General features: G+C 43.0%; 1 protein-coding gene across 2 annotated transcripts in view; it reads left to right on the plus strand.

Annotated features, from left to right (window-relative positions):
* FBXW8 (F-box and WD repeat domain containing 8) overlaps positions 1 to 27,426 on the plus strand; it is a 111,128-nt gene that overhangs the window by 69,970 nt on the left and 13,732 nt on the right. For both annotated transcript variants that reach the window (XM_025401121.1, XM_025401122.1), the window contains exons 7-8: positions 1,907 to 2,113; positions 23,160 to 23,287. In XM_025401121.1, coding sequence (XP_025256906.1) covers positions 1,907 to 2,113; positions 23,160 to 23,287 — 335 coding nt within the window. The remainder of the gene's footprint in view (positions 1 to 1,906; positions 2,114 to 23,159; positions 23,288 to 27,426) is intronic.

Here is a 27,426-nt window from a genome sequence, read left to right on the forward strand (position 1 = left end):
GTCAGTCTCAGCCTCTTGGTCTGTCAGAAAGCCAACACGGAGATAAAGTTAAAGGGCTAGACAGAGGATGTCCGTTGTAGGAAAATAAGAAATGATTTGGAGGAGTGAGAGGAACCAAGCAGCCATTGTCTGAGGCGGGTTTTATGCATGGTTTAGGAATTATTTTTCACTTTGGGTGAAAGGTTCCCACAAAATGCTCTGAGTATCCTTGGAAAAGGCACCCCTGGCCCGAAGAGCCAAGCCAGTTTTGTCTTGTCCATATATGCCCCTGAATGGCAGTGGCAGTGTTCCCAGGTCTGCGATATTAGCCTAGAGCGGCTGTCCTTTGTGATGGACCTGCTGCTTGTGAAGCTGGGCCCAAGGATTAGGAGAGTCCCCCGGATGTTGACGCTCCCTCCAGCTCCTCTGGACGGTGTTCCGGAGGCCGGCTTTGAACTCTTTGGCGTATAGTCAGGGCAGCGCTGTCCTTTCACACTGTGGATTTTCATTATTACACAGCGTGGCTCACCTTCCATGTGTCCTCTCGTGATTTACTCAAAGAAGCGAAAGCCTGTTGGGAACAGCACCGTGGAGAAATGGGCCGCCTGTGGATGGACAGAATCAAATTATTCTTGAAAAGTGCGGAGAAATGGGCCGCCTGTGGATGGACAGAATCAAATTATTCTTGAAAAGTGCGTCTCAGACTCGTGCACATTAGAGAAAGTGCCGGTGGTGACGCATTCAGGACTGGGGAGCAGGGTGGGTAGAAAAATGTGTTTGTAGATCCCTTCCTTACCCTCTGGTGGCCAGATGGACCCTGATGACATTGAAACCAGGAGACAGCAGATCACTTGGATATTTTGAACCTTTTGGCCACACATTTTGGCATGAATGTTAAAATATTCTTTTTTGCGAATTTGGAACTGAGTGAATGTTATTTATTCAGTTTCTTGTAAAAACAAACAAACAAAAAAAACCACACACAAAACAAAACAAAAAAAAACCTTTTATTTTTTGAATTGCTATTACATCCCCATGGTTCAGAATTTAAAAGACACAATAAGGCTGATGGTGGGAAATCTCCGCATCTCATAATCCACTTCCCTCCTTGAAGGCAGCCATTGTTAGTAGATTTATGGATGTGCGAGTCAAGCGTGTGGTGTACTTTCTCCGCCCCCACCTTGTACACATTCAGCAGGTGAGGTTACCTTACTCATCTTGCATCCTTGCTTTACCCGCTAAGTTTATCTTGGAGAATCATCCCATTTGTTTCGTTTTATAAAGAACGTTTTCATGCTTCCCTCTATGACTGCATGGTATTCCAGTGTATAGATACACTAAGTTACTTAATTAGTCCCTTAGTAATGGGTGTTTCCATTTTTCTAGTTTTTAGCTAAGACACAATTGTACTACAGTTCATGAATAACCTTGTATATAATTATTTTTTATATTTGTGAGTTTATTTGTAAGTAACTTCTAGAAGCGGATGTCCTAGGTCAGAGTGTATGTTCGTTTGGTATTTTGATAAGAGTTGCCAAAGTTCTCTTGATAGAAGCTGGACAAGATTTCTGTCCCCACCAGCAATGAGTGGAATCCAGAAACATGGAACGTGGTTTTTCCCTCCTTCACTTCCAGCCTAGGGTGTTATCAGATTTCTTGATCTTTACCGATATGAAAGATGAAGCATCATCTTTCAATGAATTTTCATTTTGTATTTCTCTTTTTAGGCATGTCTTATGTTTCTCTTACACTGAACATCTTTTCTGTTGTGTAAGAGCTGTTTGTGTTTCATTTCCTGTGGGTGTTTCATTTGCCCATCTTTTTCTGTTGGGTTGCTGGCCTTCGCATTGATGTGTAGGTGGAATTGCATATTTTTGACCAAGTCAGGATGAATTTGTGGGACTAAACAACTCTTACCTTTTAACAGGTTCAGTACCTTGAAATAGTTCCAGAAACTGGAAGGTACCCTGTGGCAGTAGCCGCTGCTGGAGATCTGATGTACCTGCTCAAAGCCGAAGACTCTGCCAGAACCCTCCTTTATGCCCACGGCCCACCTGTCACATGTCTAGACGTCTCTGCCAACCAAGTTGCTTTTGGTGTACAGGGCCTGGGATGGGTGTACGAAGGAAGCAAGGTACACAACTAGCAAGATGTATAATTAACAAAAAAGAACATAGATTTATTTTTTAGAAGGGACTTGAAAAATTAAAGCTCTTCAATATTTTTCCAGATAGGGCAGTATATAAGCATGGTCAAAAAATTCAAAGAACTTCAAAAGGATTGAAAATGAAAATTAATCGTTTTTTTTCTCCTCCCTTCCCCCAACTTCGCTGCATAGAATAAACTATTAACAGTTTTGAGGTATCCACCTAGAAAAATGTAATGCATATATAAGTACATTTGTATACTGAAAACATATTGTTGTAGAGATGCGATCACAGTATACATAGTGTTCTGTACCCAGCATTTTTACTCCATAATGTGCCTTGGGGAGAGCATTCCATGTCAGCTCTTACCAACTCTCCCTCCCTAGGATTCCAGCATATGCTTCTAGCTCATAGCCTGTTTAGCCAGGCCCCTCACTGGTGGGCATTTAGCTTGCTTTCACTGTGTTGGCTGCTGTAAGCAATGCTACAATGCATATTGCAGCTTGCAGAAGTCCTTGTATATATAGTGTATCTCTAGGATGTGTACTTGCGATAATGATGGACATTGCCAAGTTGCTTTTCTAAAAAGGTGCATCAGAATTCACATTCTTACCAACAGTGCATAAAAGTGCCTTCTGAAACTCTGAGTCAGAAGCAGGAAGACAGGTTTTTAATGGAAATTCTTTGAGTGATGACTAAATTTTATCACTCCCTAGCATCTTACTATCCTGACTGTAGGCCAAATACTTGGTCTAAGAGCTGATTTATAGAACTCTCCCTATCAGTGGGACCAAGTGGGAGAGAGAGAAAGTTTTTGTTTCATTTTGGTTTTTTTCTTTCCAATTTCCCTGCTCCTGACCCTTTCTGTCAGTTGGTGGGATTCCTGCGAAGGAATGTGTCTGGGCCCGCAGACCCTGTGTGACTGTTAGTACATTCCTTAACCCTCTTTATGCCTCAGTTTCCTCATTTGTAAAATAGAGTTCATAATAGTGCCTGCTTCTTAGAGTTGTAGGATTAAATGAAAAGCCATATGTAAAGCTTGAGGCATGGTGCCTGGCACATGAGAGCTCACGATCTGTTGGCTCCTGAACCTCCCGTTATTACTCCCACCCATAGTTGGAGTCCAGCTTCTGGTGGTGCTTACTTTTACATCTTATTTCCTCCATGTATTTGACCTGTAAGGTCAAATCTCATTTATGTAGGAGTGATTGGTTTTGCAATCCAGTAAATGGTTAAGAATGGAAGCATCTTGGATCCCAGTGATACATTCTTCATCCAGGAAGGACAGACTAAGCGTAGACGCTATATGTGTGGCGTCCTGTCATCCCACTGTGAAAAGGCCTCCCCTTATGCTGCAAACTTGGTGTGCAGTTTGGTTGGGGCATCTCCATTGTGTCCTAGCTGGAAGATGTGTCATGATATAACTCCTGAGTTTTGTCTTCCAGCTCAGGAGGGAAGGAGCAGGAATTGGTTTCCTAAGGCAGTTTCCTTTCTCGTGCTCTAAAAAAACTTTCTTTTCCCATCCCTGGTGAGCTCATTTGTTGAGAGAGGAGAGACCATTTGCTTTCTAATTTTTCATCTGGTGTGCTTTCAAGTTTGTGTTATCTCATTTATTTTTAGAGCTCTCAGTATAGAGAGGTGATAGTTATATTCAGTACTAGTCTGGTTTAAATTTTTCATACTTTTTATAAATGTTTTATCAGGTAGGTCCTTTTTCTCTTTGACTAATCTGAATGGATTTATTCCTGTAGTAATACAGTTGTAATGGATACATTTGAGAAACTACCTAAAGGGGCAGTTTCCCAGCACAAGGATCCTTCAGATACGGATGTAAGGCAGTGGGGTTTTTTTGATTCCTCTCAAAATTTCCAACCCAACTGAAAGCATTCACTGTAAGAATCAGCTGATTAATACATTAATTTTATGAAAAATCCTTGGTTAAAAATGTACAGTCCCTGGCTGGGCACGGTGGCTTACATCTATAATCCCAGCACTCTGGGAGGCCAAGTCAGGAGGATGGCTTGAGGCTGGGAGTTTGAAAACAGCCTGGACAACACAGCAAGACCCTGTCTCTACAGAAAAAAAAAAAAAAAGTATAGTCCCTCAAATGACTTGTAAGCTGGTATTTTCGTTGGTGTTTTAAAATTAGGAGTGGAAATAAATTTGCTACAGGAATGTTTCTAAATGTCTCTTTGGAAGCTGACAGTAGCATTTAGTCATCCAAATATGTTGTGAGCACAGCACCAACCCTCCAAACACTCGTGTGGGTGAATGGCTACTTGTTAGTAGTGTTGGTAATAACTTTGTGTTGAGATGTTTCTCCAACAGGAATGCCACCCACTCAAAAGTAAGAGAAACACCAAGCTTTATCTATGTAACTTTGCTTATTTTTACAGAGATGAGACTTTCCATCCCATTGCGCTTAATGGATTTTCTGCTTCCTCAGAAAAACTTGCATTTTTAAGAAACGTAATTGTCATATAACAGCTCTACGTGAATTAAGTCATGTCATGGGTAACTCTGTGAGATTTTAGTATCCTCCTGCTGTGCTCTAATGTGATGTCATAATTCCAAATAGTCTCATGTGCGAGGCTTGGTGTCACTTTGCTTGTGAATACCATGCTTGGCCATCTCTTTGCTTCAGCCTGGCGGCAGCGTCTATCCCAGCACATTTTATTAGGCTGGTGTGAGACTATTAGCAGTGGAGTTTGCCTGGAGCTATATCCACACTAGGGTTTGTAACTGTGCCTCCGGCCTGTATATCTAGGATTCAGATGAAGGTTTTATGAGAACAGAGCATTTGGTTTATATTTGTTTGTACCTGATACAAAACTGGGGTTTAGCTATAGTCCATTATTGATTAACTGTGATAAAAGCAGACAGTGAAGTCCAAATGTTGAAACTGACTTTTAGTCAGAAACTTAAAGCTCCCTAACCTGTTGAAGTATTCCAGAGGTGTTATTTTTGTTTAGTTGGAGAATATTCTTACACCGTATGATGCCTACATTAGCATGTTACAGGCACCTCAGCTGCATGCGCATGGAGTAATAATGGCTCAAATCCACCCGTTCCTATATCTGGCTAGCCAACCCATTGTGTATTCATCACAAATACTGAGCACCAGTAGTATTCCTGGCATTGGCACGTTAAAACAGCATCACACACAGATTTCAGCAAACTGGTGCTTGTCAAGGAACCTAGCTCTGTTAATAAACATAGTTTTCTAAAGAAACAAAGCCGAGTAATTTAGCAAAAGCTTATCTGTTTAATCTTTTTTTTAAAAAAAGTCTTCGAATGTAGCTGGCTGATCAGTCACCTCCAGCTTGGGTAGGAAGGGATCAGACAGTCTGGGCCCTGCAACATCTTGATTTGCCTGTTGGACAGGGGCTCCCAGACTTGGGTTTCAGGTGTCAAAGTTAGGGGCCACACCTGGGTTTGCCAGCAGTGTTACAGGCCACATAGTCATAGAAAAAATAGCAACTATGTATTTTTGCCCTTTTTTGGAAGATTAGAGTCTTTTTTTAAATTAAAATCATTTTATTTCAATAGCTTTAGGGGGGTAAAAAGGGTTTTTGGTTACATGGATGAACTGCATAGTGGTGAAACTTGGGCTTTTAGTGTACCTGTCACCCAAATAGTACACATTGAACCCAGTACCCTTCTGAGTCTCCAGGGTCCTCCTGTGCCACTCTATGCCTCTGCATACCCATAGCTTAGCTCCCACTTATAAGTGAGAACATGCGATATTTAGTTTTCCATTCTTGAGTTACTTCACTTAGGATAATGGCCTCCAGTTCCACCCAACTTGCTACAAAGGACATTATTTCATTCCTTTTTATGGTTGAGTATTATTCCATGGTGTGCGTGTGTGTGTGTATGTGTGTGTGTGTGACATTTTCTGTATCTACTTATTGGTTGATGGGCACTTAGGTTGGCTTCATATCTTTGCAATTGATTTCTGCTGCAATAAACATTTGTGTGCAGGTGTCTTTTTTATACAGTGACTTGTTTTCCTTTGGGTAAATATCCAGTAGTGGGATTGCTGGATCAAATGGCAGATCTGCTTTTAGTTATCTGAGAAATCTCCATACTGTTTTCCATAGAGATTGTGCTAGTTTACATTTCCACCAGCAGTGTATAAGCATTCCCATTTTACAACATCCACACCAACATCTATTGATTTTTCACTTTTTTTTTTTCGAGATGACGTCTTGCTCTGTCGCCCGGGCTGGATTGCAGTGGTGTGATCTCGGCTCACTGCAACCTCCACTGATCAGGTTCAAGCAATTCTTCAGCTTTAGCCTCCCGAGTAGCTGGGATTACAGGCGTGTGCCACCACGCCTGGCTAGTTTTTGTAGTTTTAGTAGAGACGAAGTTTCACCATGTTGGCCAGGCTGGTCTCAAACTCCTGACCTCGTGGTCTTCCTGCCTTGGCTTCCCAAAGTGCTGGGATTACAGGCATGGGCCGCTGCACCCGGTCTGTTTTTTGACTTTTTAATAATGGCCTTTCTGGCTGGGATAAGGCGGCATCTCATTGTGGTTTTAATTTGCATTTCCCTGATGATTAGTGATGTTAAGCATTGTTTCTTATGTTTGTTGGTAATTTGTATATATTCTTTTGAGAAATATCTGTTCATGTCATTTGCCCATTTTTTAATGGGATTATTTGTTTTGGCTTTTTTTTTCTGCTGATTTATTTGAGTTCCTAGTAGATTGTGGATATTAGTCCTTTGTTGGATATATAGTTTGCAAATATTTTCTCCCATTCTGTGGGTTGTCTGTTTACTCTGTTGATTATTTCTTTTGCTGTGCAGAAGCTTTTTAGTTTAATTAGGTGCCATTTATTTGTTTTTGTTACATATGCTTTTGGGATTTTAGACATAAATTATTTGCCTAGGCCAATGTCCAGAAGAGTCTTTCCTAAGCTCTCTTCTAGAATTTTTATGGTTTCAAATCTTAGATTTAAGTCTTTAATCCATCTTGGTTAATTTTTATATATGGAGAGACAGGGATCCAGTTTTATTTTTCTACATGTGGTTATCCAATTTTCCCAGTACCATTTATTGAATTGGGTATCCCTTCCTCAGTGTATGTTTAAAAGCAATCCTAAAATTAATATGGAACCAAAAAGAGCCCAAATAGCCAAAGCAACCCTAAGCAAAAGGAACAACTCTAGAGGCATCCCATTACCCAACTTCAAATTATACTACAAGGCTATAGTAATCAAAACAGCATGGTATTGGTGGTAAAAGTAGATACTTACTGGTACTGGTATAAAAGTACATACTGGTACTGGTAGAAAAGTAGATGGTACTGGTGTAAAAGTAGATACATAGTGGTACAGGTGTAAAAGCAGATACATAGACCAATGGAATAGTACTGGTGTAAAAGTATGGTACTGGTGTAAAAGTAGATACGTAGACCAATGGAACAGAAAAGAGAACACAGATTTTTAAACATCTATAGAAATATATTTTTTGACTGGGTAATGCATTCACCTAATTCATGAATCAAAAGATAGGAAGGGTGTGTGGTGGGAGGACTCCTTCCCACTCCCTTCAACCTGCCACCCAATTTCTCTATCTGGAGCCAAACCAACATTGCCAGTTTTTTGTGCATTCTTCCTGAGATAGTTTATGCACTTATAATCAAATTACCATACGTGGTCTCAACCCCACTTTAAACAATGAAAATAGTAAAGTGCTATATTTTTGTCTGCAGCTTGCTTTTTCCTGCAACAGAATCTCTTGGAGATCATTTCTATGACATAACAAAGAACTTATTTGTGTTTTGGTTTTGATTTTTGCGACTTTATGATATTATACTTTGTGGATGTGCTTTAATTAATTTGCCAGCTCCCTATGGATGGATGATCGATTGCTCCTGCTGTTTTGCTATTGTAAACAACACTTGGTCCACATGAACGTATTTGTAGGATCAGTTCCTCCAAGTAGACTTGCTGGGTCAAAGGGACATGTGCCTCCATGATTTTGATGGACATTGCCCTCCACAGAAGTTGTACCTTGGGCAGTGGTGGATGGCAGGGCATCCCCTTCCCCTAGTGGCTCTTGGACGGCTTTTCTCCGATAGGCTTTACAGAAAGATCACAATAAGATGAGGCTGGGGGGATATACAGAGATCTGACTGGTCCTGCCCTTCATTTAAATTATTTTTCAACTCTCTGCTTTTAGAGTGAACGACTAGAACACACCACTTCACCTAGAATCAGTGTAGCATGACTGACAGCCCTATCTGGCCAGTGTCATGGTGGCAAGAAAGAGCTGCAGCATACACGGATATGCTCCCCTTCTGGGCTTTTTTGGGACCCATTTGAGAAAGAGCCCACAATTATTATAATCTGACCTGCCTCTTTTCTCTTCTGTAAAACGAGGAGGGTTGAACACGTGACTTTTGGGCTCCTGTCCCGAACCACATTCCTGGATTCTTTAAGCCATGTAGGTGGTTTAAACCTTTTGGCTGTGGAGTTGTGTTGAGCCAATCCACTGGAAGATGCTGAGTTGCTGAGGGCTTCTGAAACGGGCCGAGGAATCCATTATTCTATTACTTCTTCTCTAAGTGTCACCCAAGAGTTCCTAACAGCTGTGCCTATTGCCGGCAGAAAGTATTGGGCAGGAAATGTTTGATATTTTTTTCATCAGTTCCTACGTCTTGCCTCGTAAGCTGTACATAGGAAGAAGGGCTGCTTGACAGTTTTTTACTTTTGGATAAAAATGGATTCTTAAGTTAAAAATGGATTCTTAAGTTCTGATGTTGCATTCTTGGGTTCTCAGACTTCAGTGACATACAGGACCTCATAGGTAGTCACTGTTAAGTGGCATATGATTGTAAAAGAAAACAAACGCAAAAGTAATTCCTCTGGCCTCATCTCTTATGCTGTGGTGCAAAAATCAGTGTGAACTCTGTTAATGTAGCCTTCATGCCCAGGCAGCCCTTTAAAATCAGTTTTTATGTCTCATAGTTCCTGAATCTATCAAAAATACTTTCATCTATGAACACATATTTATGACACCATATAATCTTTATTAATTCTTTTGCTGCCTGAATTAAATTCTGCTCTCAGAGGTGGAGGGTTAGAAGACCGAATTGCCTTGTTTAAGAGCATTAGGTTGATGACGAGCCTCAGGCCTCATAAAGGAAGAGAGAGATCCACTTAGGGCTCTTAGCATCATTCTATGTATTTGGACATATTTCCTAATTTAGGTCTGAAGTACTTGGCATTTGATGGCAGATTGTATTAAGCGGCACACGGCGTGCATCCTAATCAGGGAGCTGTGAGTGAAGTAATCCAGGAGGCTGGAATGCGCGTGACAAGGACGCTTGCTTGGCGCTGCTGCCTCAGCTTACATCACGCTGGAAAATCATCGCTAACGTCTCTTATGATAATTATTCCCCATACACAGACGTGAAGAGACTCTGGATTGGTTGCTCGCACTCATCACGAGTTGAAATATCTGTCTGGGAGAGCCTTTGGAATCAGCAATGCAGTGTGCATAGATTGTGGCCACATTCTCCCATACCTCCACCCAAATAGGAAATCCATCTTTCCTTTTGTTTGAGATTCTAGTTTGGAGAAGAAAAAAAACTTGGTATTTTACAAGCAGAATGAAAATGAAATTAGATACTTACTTTGTGAACTTTCCATTTAAATATTTTAAAATAAAAAAATTGAAAGTTCACAAAGTAAATGTCTAATTTCATTTTCATTTTTACCTTAACATGTAACATTTTTAATGTTTGTCTGCTTCCTGGGGAAGTGTAGAGAGAGAACTCGTGGAGACCAGCTTTCTGGGCTGTTGAGTGATGCTGACTCCCAAAGGGTCCATTGTTGTCGTGAAGGTTGCCGTCATTGTTAATGAATGCTTATTGAACACATGCTGCGTGTGCAATATCTGATTGGCACTGGCAACAGAGAGATGAGTCAAATATCACATCTGCCTCGGGGATTATAGCCTTGTGGTCCTTAACAGCAACTTGGCGATGTAAAGGAGACATGTTGAGGTGCACACAAGGTCATAAAGAAGACCTTCATGATGAACGTGGTGAATTCCAGACTGACAGAAAAACATATAGATAAATAAATGAGGAATGAACATTCAAATGCATTTTGTACTGTTTAATATTAAAATGGTATTCATAGTTGATATAATTGTAGTATATGGTTAATAATAAATAATAAATACAATTCTTCTCATTTGTGAAAACCCTGAAGCACCTCCACAGAGCCCTAGAGTTTCTCAAGACAGAGCAAGAAACCTCTGGCTTAGAGGCCTTTGAGGACTGGACCATCTCCGATACTCTGTACAACTGATGGGTTTTTCTGTCAAAAGTGTCTTTTGGAATATTGCTTATTACAGAAGCTATGATCTTTAGGATCTCTAGGGATCCTGGAAGGGAGTGATAAAGTTATAGAATGTAAATATAGGGGAAAGTTGCTTTCAGCTACTGTCAGGGTAGCAGTTGCATCACCACTGAGACTGAGCAAGGGTTCTGCAGTCAGGTAAGCCTTAGGCAAGTGACTTGCCTTGGTGTCCCCATGTGGATACTGGAGCTAATACCCAAGAAAGAGGTAATGTGCTTTGTATGTGGCTGGTGCTCAGCACTTGTTAGGTTCCTCCTCCACCAGCCATCCCCAGCAGCTTTGGGGTCAGGCTGGAGTTCATCAGGCAAAGCCTGGGAGAGAGCAGTCCAGGCAGAGGCAGCAGGGCCTGTGGAAGGTGGTCCCACCGGCTGGAAGCAGTGCCGGGTATATTCAGGCCTGCAGGAGCCCTGCTGAAGCCATACCTGTAGGGATAGCGGCCCATGCTTCTTCACAGGATTCACTTTCCCAAGAAATTTGTTGTTGTTTTGTTTTGTTTTTTTGAGAGACAGAGTCTCATTCTGTCACCCAGGCCAGAGTACAGTGGCGCCATCTCAGCTCACTACAACCTCCCCCTCCCAGGTTCAAGCAATTCTCCTGCCTTAGCTTCCCTAGTAGCTGGGACTACAGGTGTGTGCCACCATGCCCAGCTAATTTTTATATTTTTTAGTAGTGACAGGGTTTCACTACATGTTGGCCAGGCTGGTCTCAAACTCCTGACCTCAGGTGCTCTGCCCTCCTTGGCCTCCCAAAGTGCTGGGATTATAGATGTGAGCTACCGCGCCCAGCCCCCAAGAACTGTTTTAAAAGAATGCATTTATAGTAGAATGAGACAGGTCAATTTAGCTTCCATGCAGAACTAATGCAATAAGCTAATGTGAATGCTGTCACTTCATATGAAACCCTTCAAGATGTGAAGCCTTATTGGAGAGGGCTGGCACCAAGTCTTAAATGTCTTTTGTCTTTATTCACACTTGCCTAGTTCCTGTATGCCAATAACATCTACCATTTTCTAATTTTTAAAGGAATTATTCAGTCTTCTTGAGACTGAGCAAGTTTACAGAACCATTTAGATTGAAGAATATGATGTTCATTGCCTTTCTTCTCTTTTGGCTTTCAAATTAAGCTTAGAATGTTATTTAGAGCCTGATTTTTCTTCCCTGATGATTGACGTGGAATTTACTTCCTGGTTTACCATCCTACACCATAGAAGAGAATGAACTTAGCGCTAACTCCGTTTATTTCACCTTCACAGATGGGTATGGCTTTGGTTTGTTTGTGCCAGATGAGCCTGGGAGTAAATACTGCCCAGGCATTGTTAGTGTTAAAAATCAGCTCGTTCTCCAGTTCATGGGGAGCTAAGGGAGCCCTGTTGGAAATGTTTGCCTTTGTTCCAGAGGTGAAAACACTAGTGCTGCAGAAGAGGCTGTGTGCTTCCCCTGCGTATCCAGACCGTTGAGACTGATGTTGGTTTGGGTCAGAGTAGGAGCAAGAGGGCACTCAGCAAATGGCCTAGTGAGTTGAATTTCTGAGTATTTAAAACATTTTACTGTTTTCAAAATACACATTGTGGTTTAGACTCACAAAATATTACCAAGTAGAGAACTTTAACTTTTTATTCAGCACATAGATGACTATGATTTATTAATTTCCTCCGCACTTCAGTCTTCTATAAGGCACTGTGTTAGAGAGGGGGTTTGTAATTAACTTATCAATTATTGAGTTGCAGATGAATCCTTCTAATGGACGCAAAGTTACTCCTTAAAGCATTCCCTCAGTGTGTTATTAATTTACAGGGTAAACCCCCTTTGTAGAGAGCAAAGGAAAACTCCTGCTCAGCCCACATCTGAGCAGTCACATCCCAAACTAAGGGACTCGAGAGGAGCCATGAGGCTGAAGGTGCATTAAAATGAGGAGGCGGGCTGTGTCCAGGGAGCTGCTCTGCCAGACCTGGCTTCCAGCCTCAGCTTGCCTCTGCTCAGAACTGTGCCAGGGACGTGGGATGACCAACTGGCCCCAAACTGAATTCCTCATCCGGATTTCTTTGGGTCTTTGCAGGGTTAGGCCATCTGGCCCAGGTGGCTTCTTTGCACTGTGCTGTTTCCTTGGGTTGAACTCTTAACTGTGATCTCAAGATCATAGTTAAGTTTTAAAAGTATGTTGAAAATGACATGAAAATAATGCCTCCCCGAGTGCATTTCCCCTTCCTGGCTTGCGCCTGCCCTTTCCCTACCTTTATACTCTTGTGGCACCTGTCCACCTGTCAGTGCCCCTCCTCACGGTCCACTTCAGGTTTTCTCAGAGCACTGGCTGCATGGCGAGGAGTATGGGTAAGGCCCCGGTGCCCGTCTTCAGCCTGGCCTTCTGGACTGTGGGGAGTCGGGCCCCATCTTAGCTCCCAGCTGTCTAGTCCTGTGCTTCCAGAATGAGCCCCTTGCTCCAGCCAGACCTCCAGCCAGGCTAGCACCATCCTGAATGTGCCACATTCATTCCTGACCGGGGACTGGCACTAGCATCCCCTCTTCCTCTCCTGTCCCGCCATGTCCTTTTGAAAGAGTCCTACTTACCAGAAGCAGCCTTACCAACTATCTGCCTCTCATTGAGCATCAGAGCTCTGGCCCGGAGCTTGTACAGAACACGGGATCTGCAGCTCATATTTTCATACCAGCACCGCCCAGCACTGTTGCTTCCCCAGGCTGGCAGCAATTTGGAAGCAGGAAGTAAGAATTGATAGCTGGATAATACTTACCACTGTCATGGCTGAAGGTCTTCGTTAGCCTGAAAGGCAGTATAGGTAAGCACAGGGGTTCTCACATGCCAGCATGCTTCAGAATCTACAGGAGACCTGATGAAACCACTGATCACTGGCCCCACCCCCAGAGCTTCTGACTCAGTGGGTCCAGGGTGGGGCCTGAGAATTTGCATGTCTAACAAGTACCCAGGGCAGCCGAGGCTGCTAGTCCTGGGACCATACTTTGAGCACCCTGGGGTAGAGGTTTAAAGAGCATGAGCTTTGAGCCCACCCACCCAGGTTTGAATCCTCGTGCCAAAACTTCCTAACTGGGCAAGAGGTTTGAGCCCTCTGGGGCCCCATATTCTCCTGTGTAAAGGGAGTAAAATCATGGTACCTACCTTACAGCATTGTGGGGGTCAGGTGAGATAACACATCATAGCAGTGTTTTGCATGTAAGAGAATATTATAAATATTAGCTGCTATTTATTATTTTGGCAGGACAGGAAAGACATTGTGATATGGTTGCAAAGTGGCGTAGGAATAACATGAGCTGGGCTCTACCTAGTGCCACCTCAGCTCCTTTTGTTGCCCATGTAATTCGGGGCCAGCTACTCAAAATGATTTAAGCTTCAGTTTCTTGATGCACAAAATGTAGGCAGGAGTATTTGTCTTCCCTCCCTCTGGGTGGTTGTGAGTTTCAAATGGAAGGATGTTCTGAAGGGATTTGTGTGAAAGGCATGTCCTGGGTATTACGAAGAGCTCATATGTGTAGTGTTGGTTTATGTGCAGAATGCTGCGAAACACATGTCTCTGCCACACCTCATGCACCGTGTAGAGTGAGTAGAGGTGGTTATGCCTTAGGTGGCCGGGAGGAGCCCCTGGGTGGACCTGCTGCCCTCTGCCAAAGGCCCTGATTATTCACTGTGGCTTCCCAGTCTCCCCCTGGGGCTATTCGTTTCAGTGATCTGATTTTAGCTGCCTGCCTGTCTTCTTCTAGAAGCTTTTGTCCAGTCTAACTTGGGGCCAAACTAGAAGTTGCCAGGCTAGTCAAAAGAAAATCGATAACCAAGCTAGTGTAATATACTGAATTTCATGTACAATGTTCACTAAGTCCTGTTGGCATACAGATACTTGTACATTACGAGCATCTCATGGTAACCTTTTCATTTTCAAAAGAGTACGCAAGTTGCCTTTAATTTTAAAGAGTTCACTTCATAGTTTGCAGCCTCAGTTTTCACTCCGTAAGATAGATATAATAACTTTCTCTTGGTGATTCTTTCCATATGGTCAGTGTTCATGGCATTTTAACGCTGCCCATGCCCTCTGTGGGGATGAGGCCTGTTGGGAGAATGAAGGAGGGTGTGAGGATTTTTAGCTCTCAGTCGTACATTTGCACGATGGTTAATCATCTCTTCACTGGACTCACTGCTCTGACATGAATATTCCCTGTTCGTGTTATGTGAGTATTAACCAGGTCTTCCTAATCACACTTCTTACCCTTACACCAGCACTGAGATGAAAATGATCCCAAAGCAGAGAGAAAGCCGTATTCTGCTCACTCTACAAAGTAGACCTGGCCTTTCTTTATTATTCCCAGCGCCTACAGACGTGCTGAGAGAGAGAGATTGGCTGGTTTGGATGGTTTTGGCCTGGATTTGTACCCGAGTGTACTCTTGCTCTGTGGGTTCCTTTCAGGCTTAGGTCACAATAGGTGTTGGTTTGGCCTCGCTCCGGTCCTTTGTAGACATCTGCCCACATCACAAAGCCCCCACGTTTGGCACAGCCCGCAGCAATTGGCACTGCCTCCCCGGGAAGAGTCCAGTCCTGGAACAGCGGGGGTTGCAGGTGCATTGGCACGTGGTGGTAGGGAGCGCACACAGGCCTTGCCTACCCAGCGCCTGGCGACGCTCAGCAACACCGTCCCATCCCTGAAATATCTTGGCCTCGTGGGCTTGTCACTCCAATTAAAACTTAAACATGAGAGCGGCTCAGGCTGCTTCTCCCTTTGTGCTGAATTTGAGCATGGACGGTGCCAGAAGCATGTCATGGAGACTGTTAAGGGGTGCCATGTTGCAGGGAACGTCAGGAGTGTCAGGGATCCATTTCTTCAAGATTAGCATCTTGTTGGTTGCTGCTGCAAAGTGCACCTGAAAGGCAAGTTTCTGTTTGCCAACAGAAAGTCACCTTTGGGATGGTGGTGAAAGTCATTTTCCACATGTTCACAGATACAGCCGTGTTACCAAGCCTCACGCTATGACTTATCTCTGGCAAGGACTTACAAAATAGTCTCTCTGGCTGATTGTCAAAAATTACATCATATCGGAGTAAACTGCTTTTAAATCAGACATCCATTATTCATGTATATTAACTGCTTTTTTATTTTTTTATTGGCTGTTTTGTGTATGATTTACTCTTTTCTCACTGGCTCCCCCTCTCTCCCCAGTTGTCTTTCTCATCCCTGTTTTTTTAAGGTCTTAGCTCATCTGTGAATTTATAGAGACTGTTCATCTAGCTTTGTGCATGAACACTGATATGCACACCTTGCATTTTTGTAGTTCAATTCCACATTTCCGTGGATCTTACTTTCGTTGGGTCAGAATAGCAACGTGGGTCGTTTACATGAGTAAATTCTACCATGAAGATGTTTAGGACTTTTTCTTTTGTATCTTTTGTTTTTTAAAAAGGAGCATCACTAGTCTTGTACTAGAAGATCTGTACTGAATAAAAGTGTACCTGGCACTTAGCAAACAGCTATATACATTGCAGTTGGTGGACAGCAAATAGACTTTGTGTGTCCATTTCTATTTGTGAAGCCTGTCTTTACTGTAAGGCCAGCATAGCAGTCGCCTGGAAGAGGTAGATACACGCAGACATGCGCAGTGTGTATTCATCTGCTCATTCTTTCATCAAGTGTATACTGAACCCCTCCTATGTGCCGAACACTGCACAGGTATCCAAAATAGCTTCTGTTCCTTGCACACAGGGGTGGGGTCGCACCCTGCGCATCTGGCATGTTGATGGTTATGGTACTTTTTCCTGATTCATGGCATTTGACTGGTTGGAATAAAGACTAGGTACAGATTATTCTGTGTATTTAACCCCCAAATCAGCACTGTTGTTTTTGCAGACAGCATCTACATTCTTTTATGCCCATTACTTGAATCTTTGTTGACTCAGACCCTCCTTCTGGAATGATTTTCTGTCTCCTAAAAGTGCATTCTTTAGAAGTTTCTTTCGTAAGGACTTGGTCACAAGTGGTTTCTGTGTTTCTTTCTTACGGCATCTTCATTACATCCTTATCCTTGAAAAGTAGTTTTGCTAGTCTTTTACAGTTTTAGCTCGACAGTTATTTTCGCTCAGCCTTTGAGGGTGTGACTGGTTTGCCTTCCACTGACACTCCTGAGTTGGCTGTCAGTCTGTCATTCTCTTTTAGGACTTTCACTCCTTTTGACTGCTTTTAAGATCTTCTCCTTGTCTTTAATTTTCTGTGGTTTCATGCCAATGTCTCTTTGTGTGGATTTATTTATTTTTATCCTGTCTGGGATTTCTTGTGTGTCCCTCCTTTCAGTTGTAGAGAATTCTCGGTCCTTATCTTATTGGAAATGTATCACGATGCTCTGCGTGGAGCTCAGGGGAGGTGTGCATGAAGGCAGCTTCTCCCTTCCTCCGTGCTGCTCACTGCCCATTCAGATTTCCCATCTCTCTCTATGTTGCATTCCGCATAATTCCTCAACTCTATATTCCAGTCCACAGTTTATCTCTCGGACTTATTTCTTGCTTATCTCATCCATTGACTTTTTAATTTCTAGAAATTCTCTGCTTTATTTTTCAAATCTGCTTAATCCGATTTCCTACTTTTTATCCTCTCCCTCTTTAATCTGTCAACATTTTCAGCATGCTTATTTTGTATTCTTTATTTGATCTTGCCTGGAAGTCTAATTCTCCTTGTTTTTCTGTCTCACATATGATAAATCATTTCTTGCTGTATTTGGATTTGTTTTTTAATTGTGAGCTAATACTCAGTTGATCTTGATTTGTAGGTTTCTTAAAGGGGCCTGAGTTGAGATTGTTTCCCTCCTGAGAAGATTCTGCCGAGGTACCAGGAGGTATGTTACCAACCCGAAAATACTTTATTAGGCTTGGGTTCTTTTAGCCTTGCAGGTGGTGTAAACTCAAACCCAGAACTTGTGTGGTGGCAGACACGTGACTGCAGACTGTTTTCCACCCTGAACTGAACCTGAGGCAGAGAAGGTTCTGGGTAAGCTCTCTGCACCAATAGATATTTTCCCCCTCTTGCTCGCTTTTTACTGAATGTATGTAGCCCTGCAGGGACCCGACTGTAGGTTCTACTTCATGCTGGGCAGACACTTGGTCTCCTGTTTCCCCAGCTCTCCAGGCTCCTGACACCGGAGGGGGGAGCCCAAACTAGCCCCTGGCTTGAATGCTCTCTTACCTTCCTGGGTTTCGTGCTCTCTTCATTTTGGGCTCCTGTGGATTTCTCTGATTGCTTATTAAACAGAATGTCTGAAGGACTGTTTGATGTTAGGCTGAGTCTTATCCAGTATGGTCACTGTAAATGGCAGGGTTTTCCAGACATTCTTGTCTGCCATGTTGTCAGAGGTGGGACTGTCAGACTGGAATCAGTTGGGGCACTCTGGCATCTGGATAGTATGAAGAGATCTCTGTGGAACCATCTTCTATTTTGGGTAGGATGGAGCAGTTCCTTTTACATACCAGCAGCAAGATCCAGGAGTGGAGGAAGGTGTTACGCACTGAAAGCAACATCTGAATATCTTTGGGGTCTGAGGCTATGGGAAGCTCTGGATTTGCCTGGCATTGTGTACCAGTCAGTGAGCCTCCAAACACAAATGCAGGCATTTAGTGAGATGCGGGAATGTGTAACTGACACTATACCTGGGATGTGCTGCCCTTTAATAATTGCCACATGAATGAATGAATGATAGGATATCTCTGCCCCCAGGAACCTTAGAGTTGAAGCCTAGGAGAGTGTTACAGTGTTTGGTGTGATGCGGTGTGGTGCTTGGTAATAGTGCTGCAGAGCCTCCCCTGACCTGCTGGAGTCACCGCCTCCTCCCCTCCAGTATCTGAGAACCACAGATCTAGGGAAGAGCCGGAAGAAGATAAGACACAGGTCAGGGTAGCCTTGTCAAAACACCATCTGACACGTGCAGACAGCAAGGACTCTCAGCACTGACCAGGGGAACGGGCACTGTGTGCCGAGGACATCACGGAGAAGCGAGCACAAAGGCAGCTGGAGTGGACAGAAAAGGAGAGAGCAGGCGGTTTAACTGCCTCACTGCCCAGCATCTGGCTTCTGATCACGACTTCCCCGTTCAGAAGAGCCACATATGTGAGGTAGTGATGGAGATAGGTTACTAGGGATCAGAAAGAAAGTGGGTAGATGGTGTCATCTCCAGGAAGTGTAGTCGCATCTTCCTCTCTTGCCTCTTCTCTTAGACTCTGCTCAGCCCAGCACAGCACCTCCTGACCTTTGGCTCTCTTTGCCACTTCCCTTTTTTAAATGGCGGCCAACAAATCATCTTCAATTGAAAAAGCTTTTAAAATGCTGTCGTCTTGTAAGGAGGCCTTCCGACTCCTCCTGAGCTCTCTGGACAGACAGTGCTGGGCTTCTGGGGAGCTGAGCCAGCTGCTGGGGTGGTTGTTGTTGGTTTAATGCCTGTAGCAGGTATTTGAGTGTGAAGACTCAGTATTTCGATAAAATTAAAACACAGAGCTCCTTTCCTCATTCATCAGTATAGGACCAAAATTCTGGGAGGGTAAGGCTCTATAATCTCTTCACAGTGATTTCAGTATGCAAGTGGTTCATGATTAATTATGAGGGTGATAGCCCCCAATTTAGGAAAAGGTTGCGGTGTTAATCCATTTTTTACTGGGTGAAGGAAGAAGCTGGTGTGCCTTGAACTCACCCCTCCCCCACCCCCCACAGGGACAAGAGCCATCTCTCAGCTCTTTCCTTCACAGTGCCTGGAAAGCCAGTCCAGGCCACACCTGGATGCTGCGGGGCCTGCCTGCCCACGGTGGTGGCTGATGCCTTCCCGTTGTTGGGCCTGTGGCTGGTGTCTCCTTCCTGACTCTGGACCGCTACCCCTGCTGCTTAAGACACCAGCTGCCAGGACATGGCTAGAAGATGGTCGGTGAGTCTCCTCAGACAGGCAGGCCCCATCTATGGAGGAGCAGGACAGCTGGCGGTCAGGCCCCAGCTGGGGAAGAGGCGGGCTCTGTCAGCTGGCAGCAGGCTGGGACTTCTGCACGTCACCCAGCGTCCCTGCACGTTCATTCCAGTGCCTAGAAGATGATTGATAAATATCTGTTGGCCGGCTCTTGAATGAATTACAGCATTATTTATTTTATCTAAAAATTAGAAACAATCCATATGGAATTGTGTATCCACAGAGAAATTCTACACAACCATGAAAAAGTACAAGATCTATCTATAGGTACTGCCACATAGGGAAAAGGAGTTATGAAATAATCCCATTTAGGAAAAAAATGTGTATACACACAGAGACAGATGTGCAGAAGAAAAGTCTAGAAGTATATATATCAAACTGTTAAAAGTGGTGATTTCTGAGAGATGAATATACAGAGGGCTACCACTTTCCTTATAGAATTCTGTTATGTTAGAATTTGTTGTAAGATGTATCATATTTGAAATCAGAAAAAGATTTTTTGATTTAGAAATAGATTTCAGATACATCAGAATCACTGACAAAATTGCAAGTTAAGATTCTAAGACTAGGATTTATGGAAATACTTTAAGGTCTCTAATTTAAAAAAACAGATGAATAGAGAACTTTCTGCTAAAGTTATTTTTAAAGATAATGCTTGCCTTTCCCCCATTGCCTTCTAGGTCTACCTGGAAGCCAAAGAGGAGGAAAAATTCTCTGTGTCATGCATTTCCTATAGTACCATTGTAAAGCACACAACCAGCCTCAACATGGTTTAGCTGTTTTAGCTAATTCTTACAGAAACATCTAGTGCCTGCAAAAATTTGCTCTGTAATCACTGTTCAAGTTCTTCTCTAATATACACCTGGTACTTAAAAGGAACCATCCTCAACATCATCTTTGGCAGCCACATTAGTGCAGAATATTTTCTCTGGGATTTGAGCTGGGGTAGGTTTTTCCAGCATATCTGTACACCTCTGAGAATGAGTCAAGTGGCCATGGGTTGAGACTCACCCAACTAGGGCAATAAAGAGAAAAATTAGTCTAATGCACGGTCTTAACAAGAGGGAGAGTGTGAGCATGAATAATTAATCTCACTAGTCTATGGCAATCAGATAAAATGAAGTCCCATTTGCTCAACCTTATTAAAAGAGAGAGAGTACGTGGGAGGGAGGGAGAAATGGTAAAGGTCGTTAAGGGACTTGTAACATGGAAAGAACTGCCTTTGAGATGGGTAATGTGTTTTCTAATCTCTGTGGTCTTTAACTAAACGTCATGGTAAAGGTACTCTTCAGATAGTTCTGATTCGTTGAATTATTAAACATTTTAGAAAATACTGGACTCTGGACTAACTTAGATGTCTTTATGATGAATTTGCAGAGAGTCTTTTTGGAAAGGGATTACATCTCACTATATCACTAAGAAATAATTTATCCACTTGTCAAAAAAGACCAACTGGAAGACATAAAGACACATGAACCTACTCAGTATCAGATTTCAGTTCTTAGATTTACCATCAACATTTTACTGACTTAAAGGCCTTACCTTCCTGCTACAGAAGTTGAGGTATTTTAAAAACAAGAGAATATTGAGTGCAAATTTTTGAACACTCTAATGATAAGTAGATGCAGAATACTACTTTTATAATAGAATGTGAGGTTGCTCTTTATATTTTCTCCCTCTAGGTGCTGATTTTATATAATTTTTAGGTTATTCCCTGAAGATAAGAGATTTGGTTATTTCTGTATACTTACTTGGAAGAATAATCTTACTCTTGATATTTTTAAATTGTTGAAATTTTCTGCGTCAGAAATTTTTCTTTTCAACTGCAATTGTTCTCTGTAGTCTTTATGGATTAAGAGGGCATTTTAAATTTTGAATTTGTCCTTTTTCCTTCTAGATGCTGTTAGCAATAGTTAATATTATAGTGTTGTTTTGACCGTTAGAAACTTCCAAAGATTCACTTGTTAGAAATGTGTGTTGACAGGATTGATTATTTTCAAGGTAGAGAATATTTAATTTATTATTAACTTCTCAATACTAAAGTAAAAATCTGTATCCTGGTAAGTGATAAATGTATAGGTTGACAAGAAGAAATGTACATCATTTCCATGTGTGTGCTCAAAGGATAAATCTTTCTACAAAATATTACTATTAAAACCTTTGGCTGGGGCCAAGTGTGGTGGCTTACGCCTATAATCTCAGCATTTTGGGAGGCTGAGGTGGGAGGATCACTTGAGGTCAGAAGATCGAGACCAGTCTGGCCAACATGGTGAAACCCCGTCTCTACTAAAAATACAAAAATTAGCCAGGCGTGGTGGCGGGCGCCTGTAATCCCAGCTACTCAGGAGGCTGAGGCAAACGAATCGCTTGAACCCAGGAGGCAGAGGTTGCAGTGAGCCAAGATCGCGCCACTGCACTCCAGCCTGGGTGATAGAGTGAGACTCAGTCTCAAAAACAAAAGCAAAAAAAGACCAAAAACTTTTGGCTGGGTGCAGTGGCTGATGCCTATAATCCCAGCACTTTGGGAGGCCAAGGCAGGAGGATCGCTTGAGCTCAAAAGTTTGAGACCAGGCTGGGCAACATAGTGAGACCCCTTCTCTACTTAAAAAATTTTAAAAAAAGAAAGAAAGATATCAGCAGGCCGTGGTGGGACACACCCATAGGTCCAGCTACTCGGGAGGCTGAGTGGGAGAATTGCCTGAGCTCAGGAATTTGAGGCTACAGTGAGCTATGATGTTGCCACTGCACTCCAGCCTGGATGACAGAGCAAGACCCTGTCCCCCCACCCCCTCAAAAAAACCAAAAACTTTTGAGTTCATTAATTTAGAAATATCAACATGATCACTAGGATAGAAAGTACGCTCAGAACTTGGTGTGTTTGCGTGTGTGTTAATGAGGAGCCTTCTGAATGTGAATCTGGGGCAAGGACTGTGTCCTCAGCACCTACAACAGTGACTGACACATAGCAAGCACTTAATGTTCTTTGAATTAAGTTGAATTGAATTAATACTTTTAAAGCAAAAAACATAAATTTCCCCCTGCTAGAGAGAAGACACGAGGTGTTCTAATATAACAATGCATCGTCTGGAAATCAGGGGTACCTTCTTATTACTTTCATACCCTGTGGAACAGAGCATCCTAAAACTAGCAAGCAGAGAGTGAAGAGAGAAGTGTTTGGAAGTGAGTTTGTGTTTTGGTTTGTAGTTCAGTCCGAAGGAAGCATCCAGTGGCTAACTATACAAGCTTCATCTTCCTGGTCCTTGTACTATTCCTTCTTTTCCCGCCTGTGTTGTAAATTCAGATGAGAACTCATGCTGGCTCATCTGCAAGCTTCCTGATGCCTTGCGAGCTTTCCCATTCATTCCAAATCAGAAGCAGTCAGTGGCCCCATCGTTTCCAGACAGCTTTCTCTTTGTTAAGAAATTAGAATACCTGATTTCCCCGCGTTTTCCTTGTGGCCTGAGTGTGCACCTTGGCCTGAGAAATTCACGGGATTTCCTTCTCTCTCCCTTTGCATTTCTTTTTGGCACTCTAATAGCCATGTCCCTATACTATCAGTAACCTGAAAAAGATCAGGAAATTAAGTGGCAGAACATCTTCACGGGAGCTGAGTGGTAAGGATCATGCCTTCCACGATGGTGAAATGAAAGTGTTTGATGTTGGCCTGGTGTATGGAATTGTGGGCCCACACATTTCTCTTCCTCTCTCAGATCCTGGTATATAGCCTGGAAGCAGGACGCCACCTCTTGAAGCTGGGTAACGTTCTCCGTGACTTCACATGTGTCAACCTCAGCGACAGCCCTCCCAACCTCATGGTCAGTGGCAACATGGACGGGAGGTATGTGAGTTGGAAGGGCATTGCCTTGCAGCCCCACGGCTTCGGCCAAGGCCTGGCCACCCGGCCCCCACTGCGCTGCTCACACTGCCCGGTTCTCATTCAACAGCTCTGCCCACCTGAGTTCAGCCCCGATCCCATAAACACTCTAGACTCGGAGAACAAAGTCCTGTATTAGGTAATAGTTGGATGTCGCTATGTCTCTGCTTCATTTCTGAAGCACCATGGGAAGGTTTTCTTTTAAGCCATTTGGTGGACGCAGTTGGTAGAAGGTCCAGGGAGACCACTTGGAATATATTTTGTCCCCCTGCTGCAGAATTTGTTTGGCACTTAAAAGCTCACTTTCTAATATTAAAAACAATAACCTAAGGGATGAATCATGTTCAACAAAATAGGGTTTCCTGCCAAATGATGTCAAGAGTGTATTTCAGAACCTGGTGGTGTCCCTCTGGCGATGGAGGGAAAGGGAGACTTCATGTGAACAGATTCCAGTTTCTATTTAGCTGATTAGCAGCCTTCTCTTTAACGCACTGGCTTAGGGAGTCAGCTTTTCCCGGTACAGGGGCCTGTGCCAGCCGCGGGCACCCCAGGAACCATCAGCAAGAAAGGATTAAAGTGTTTGAAAAGACCCTCTGAGTCCAAATTTTAGGTTTCTCCCCCCTTCCTCTCTCCTTGTTTTTTCTTTTCCTTTTCTTTTTTTTTTTTTTTTTGGCCGGTTATCTGCTGTGTCTGATCCAGTGCCCTGAAGAGAGGTAGCATGGCTGAGGGCCAGGGGTGGCTGGTACCCCCTCCCCTGGGCCCGGCCCCGGGCTGCAGGTGGCGGGCTGCTCGGAGGCGGGTGTCAGATCGTGAGGCGGGTACTCCTCTGTGCCAGATCCCAGGCCTCTGTCCCGCCAGTGCAGCAGCTTGCAAAAATAGTTACTCTGTCAAACAATATTTTCAACTCCCGACCTTCACTCCTAGATACCTGCCCCCAACTTAGAGCAAGGAGATGATGTGAGTATGCTTTACTGGGGAGAAAAATAATCATTTTTCTTCAAGGCCTCCGAAAATGCCCGATGTTCTGGTGCTTGAGAACTGAACTCCTCAGTGTGTCTTGGCACGCACTGGGCTAGCTCTCTTTAGAAACTACGCTTGATAAGTGGCCCCACATGTGGCATGGCAAAAGAATCAAGGCAGTTTGTAGTTCTAATCCCGCATTTTAGTTTCCAGGTTGAGCTATGCAGAGGCTCCAAGCGCCCCTCCCAGGATCTCCACACAGGGGCCTGGCAGCTGCTTGTTTTTGAGGAGAGGCGATGTGGAGGGCTCTTTGGGATGGTGGATGATGCTCAGAGTGTGCTTGCAGTGTGAACATTTGTATCTTCAGCCACAGCTTAGGCTCACTGGAAACCAGAAGGGTGTTGCAGAGAAGAAACCTCTGCTTTCTGCATAATTTCAAAAATATTAAGAAAAAAATTCTTCAAAGTTCCAAAAAGCAAAACTTGAATTTGCAGCAAGCCAGGTACTATGTTGAATCATAATGAAGCTATGTGTAGGCATCGTATTAGGTATTATTAGTAATCTAGAGATGGTTTTTATGGGAGGGTGTGTGTAGGTTATATGCAAATACCACACCACTCTATATGTAAAGGGGGACTTGAGCATCTGTGGATTTTGGAATTGCAGGGGGTCTTGGAACCAGTCCCCTGTGGATACTGAGGGATGACTGTACACACTCAGGAGAGCTGACTTCTCCTCTGGAGCAGGCTGCTTGTTACGTACGCACTGCCAGAGAGGCGTTCCGTGCATAGTGTCGGAGGGCTCTCTGGTCAGTTTGCAGTCCAAATTTGACTGTGTTAAGTCCATTTTATTAGTAAGCCAATGTTACATTTTTTAAAAAATGCTCTGTCTCTGTGGATGAAAAGAACAGACTAGTGACTTAGAGTTGGAGGTGGGGTATCCAAATTGGCATTTAACCAGTGTGAGTCCTAGAGCAGTGCCAGCTGTGTGCCCACTGCTGGTACATTAGGGGCAGCCGTCATATGTAAGAATACTCCCTGAGTCAGGGTTGCTGGGTCAGCAGCTTAGAATTGAGGGGTTTAAAATCTGTTGTTTTAATAAAAATTGCACATCTAGGAAAAAGGAATGAGGAAGCTAGACTAAGTGTGGTAGAGGGAAATCTTGCTTTTTTCCCCCAGAGGCTTAATAGCTATGAATAAGATCTTATTAGAGATGCCGGCCCAGGCTTGTATAGCTTATGTTTTATGTTAAAAGTGGGAGTAAGGGGTCAAATATTATGAAGAGAACTATGTCCTTGGCTGTCACTTACTGACTGATGCAATTTTTTACAAACCCTAGAACCTTCCTATTTTATTTTAAAAACTTAATTCCCACTGCATTCTCTTAGTGCTTTATAAATAACTTGGGAATGGGTGGACTCTAAAGGTACATAAAACTGCCCCAGATTAAGACAAAAATATGTTTTCATTAAAGTAAGGAATCAGTTTTAAGTCGTTTGCAAACATGGGTGGGATTTTGCAAGGAGTTTTATTTTGGGGGTGTGGGGGGACAGTGGACTTAAATTAAAAATGAAAAAGTATCTGTCCCATCACTCAAGAAAACCCAGACACTTGAGGTCAGGAGTTCAAGGCCAGCCTGGCCAGATGGTGAAACCCCATCTCTACTAAAATACAAAAATTAGCCACACATCGTGGCTCATGCCTGTAGTCTCAGCTACTCGGGAGGCTGAGGCAGGAGAATCGCTTGAACCCAGGAGGCAGAGGTTGTAGTGAGCCAAGATCACACCACTGCACTCCAGCCTGGGAGACAGAGCGAGACTCCATCTCAAAAGATAAAGAAAAACTAAAAAATAAACAGAGTCTGATGAAGAGCAAGAGAAAGATTGGGGTGGAAACTGAGTTAATGTTAGAGCATGCTTTTCCCTTGCTGGGAGGGAAGGCTTGTAAAGATGGGAGCAGAGAGAAAAGCGAGATTGTGCGTAAGAGTTTTATCAGTGTAGATCAGTGAGTTTTTCTGAATGCATATTTTGTCTCTTCTTGCTAAGACTAAAAAGAAAGAGCAATGAGTAATGGTACAGGGGGAGTGATGCACATTGGCGTTAGGACTGGCTGCTCGTGTCCATTCCACTTACCACACACTCTCTGGTGTTTGGCGGGTGCTAGCACAGTATATTTTCTATTAATTCTAAGATGTATGTTTAAAAAAAAAAATTTTCACATCTGTGAAATCAGAATGGACTTTTACAATAGCATCATAAAATGGCAGCATTTTTAAAAGTTACACAAAGTAATGATGCTTCTTGGAATCAGTGGCGTTTTCAGTGAAATGAAAGTATATATTCACTGAAGGCAACAATGAATTAATAGCTTAGGAATTCACATTTATGAGAAACTTGAATGAGTCACTAAGGAAAAGTCTGCAGGAAGTAATCACTTGTTTTTTTTTTTTTTTTTTTAGTTTAAACCCTATCTGGGGTTTATTAAACATTTAGAATCTGAATATTTATGTCTTTCACTAAATTTGGAGTTTCCTGCCATTACTTCCTCAAATAGTTTTTCTGAATAATCCCTTTCTCCTCGCCTTCTGATAACCTCAATAATGTAAATATTAAACCTTGTGAAATTTTCCAACAGGACACCAAAGCTGTGTTCATGTTCTTTCCCAAATCTTTCTTTCTGTTCTTCAGATTGCATCATCTCTGTTGCTCTAACTTCAGGTTTATGGACTCTTTCCTGTGTCATCTCCATTCTGCTGTTGAGCCTATCCAGTGAATTTTTTATTTCAGATTTCATCTTTTCTTGGTTAAAAATTTCCGTTCATTTCTTTTTATACATATAGTTTCTGTGTCTCTGCTGAGGTGGTCACTGTCAGTGTTCCCATGCGCTTTACCTTTACTTTGTGGAATATAGCTACAAGTTCTTTAAAGTCGTTGAGGGTTCCCAGACTGGCCTATCTTAGGGTTTACATCTGTTAATTGTCTTTTCCCTTAAGAAAGGGTCACATTTTCCTGTCTGGCTTTTGGTTTGGGGTATGTCAAGTAATTTTGAATTGTATTCTGGACATTGTGGATGTCGTGTTGTATACACTCTGGATCCTGTTATGTAATCCTCCAACGAATGATTTTTGCTTTGTTTTGCTTTTAA

Source organism: Theropithecus gelada, chromosome 11 (assembly GCF_003255815.1).
Source record: "Theropithecus gelada isolate Dixy chromosome 11, Tgel_1.0, whole genome shotgun sequence".
Taxonomy (NCBI): Eukaryota; Metazoa; Chordata; class Mammalia; order Primates; family Cercopithecidae; genus Theropithecus; species Theropithecus gelada.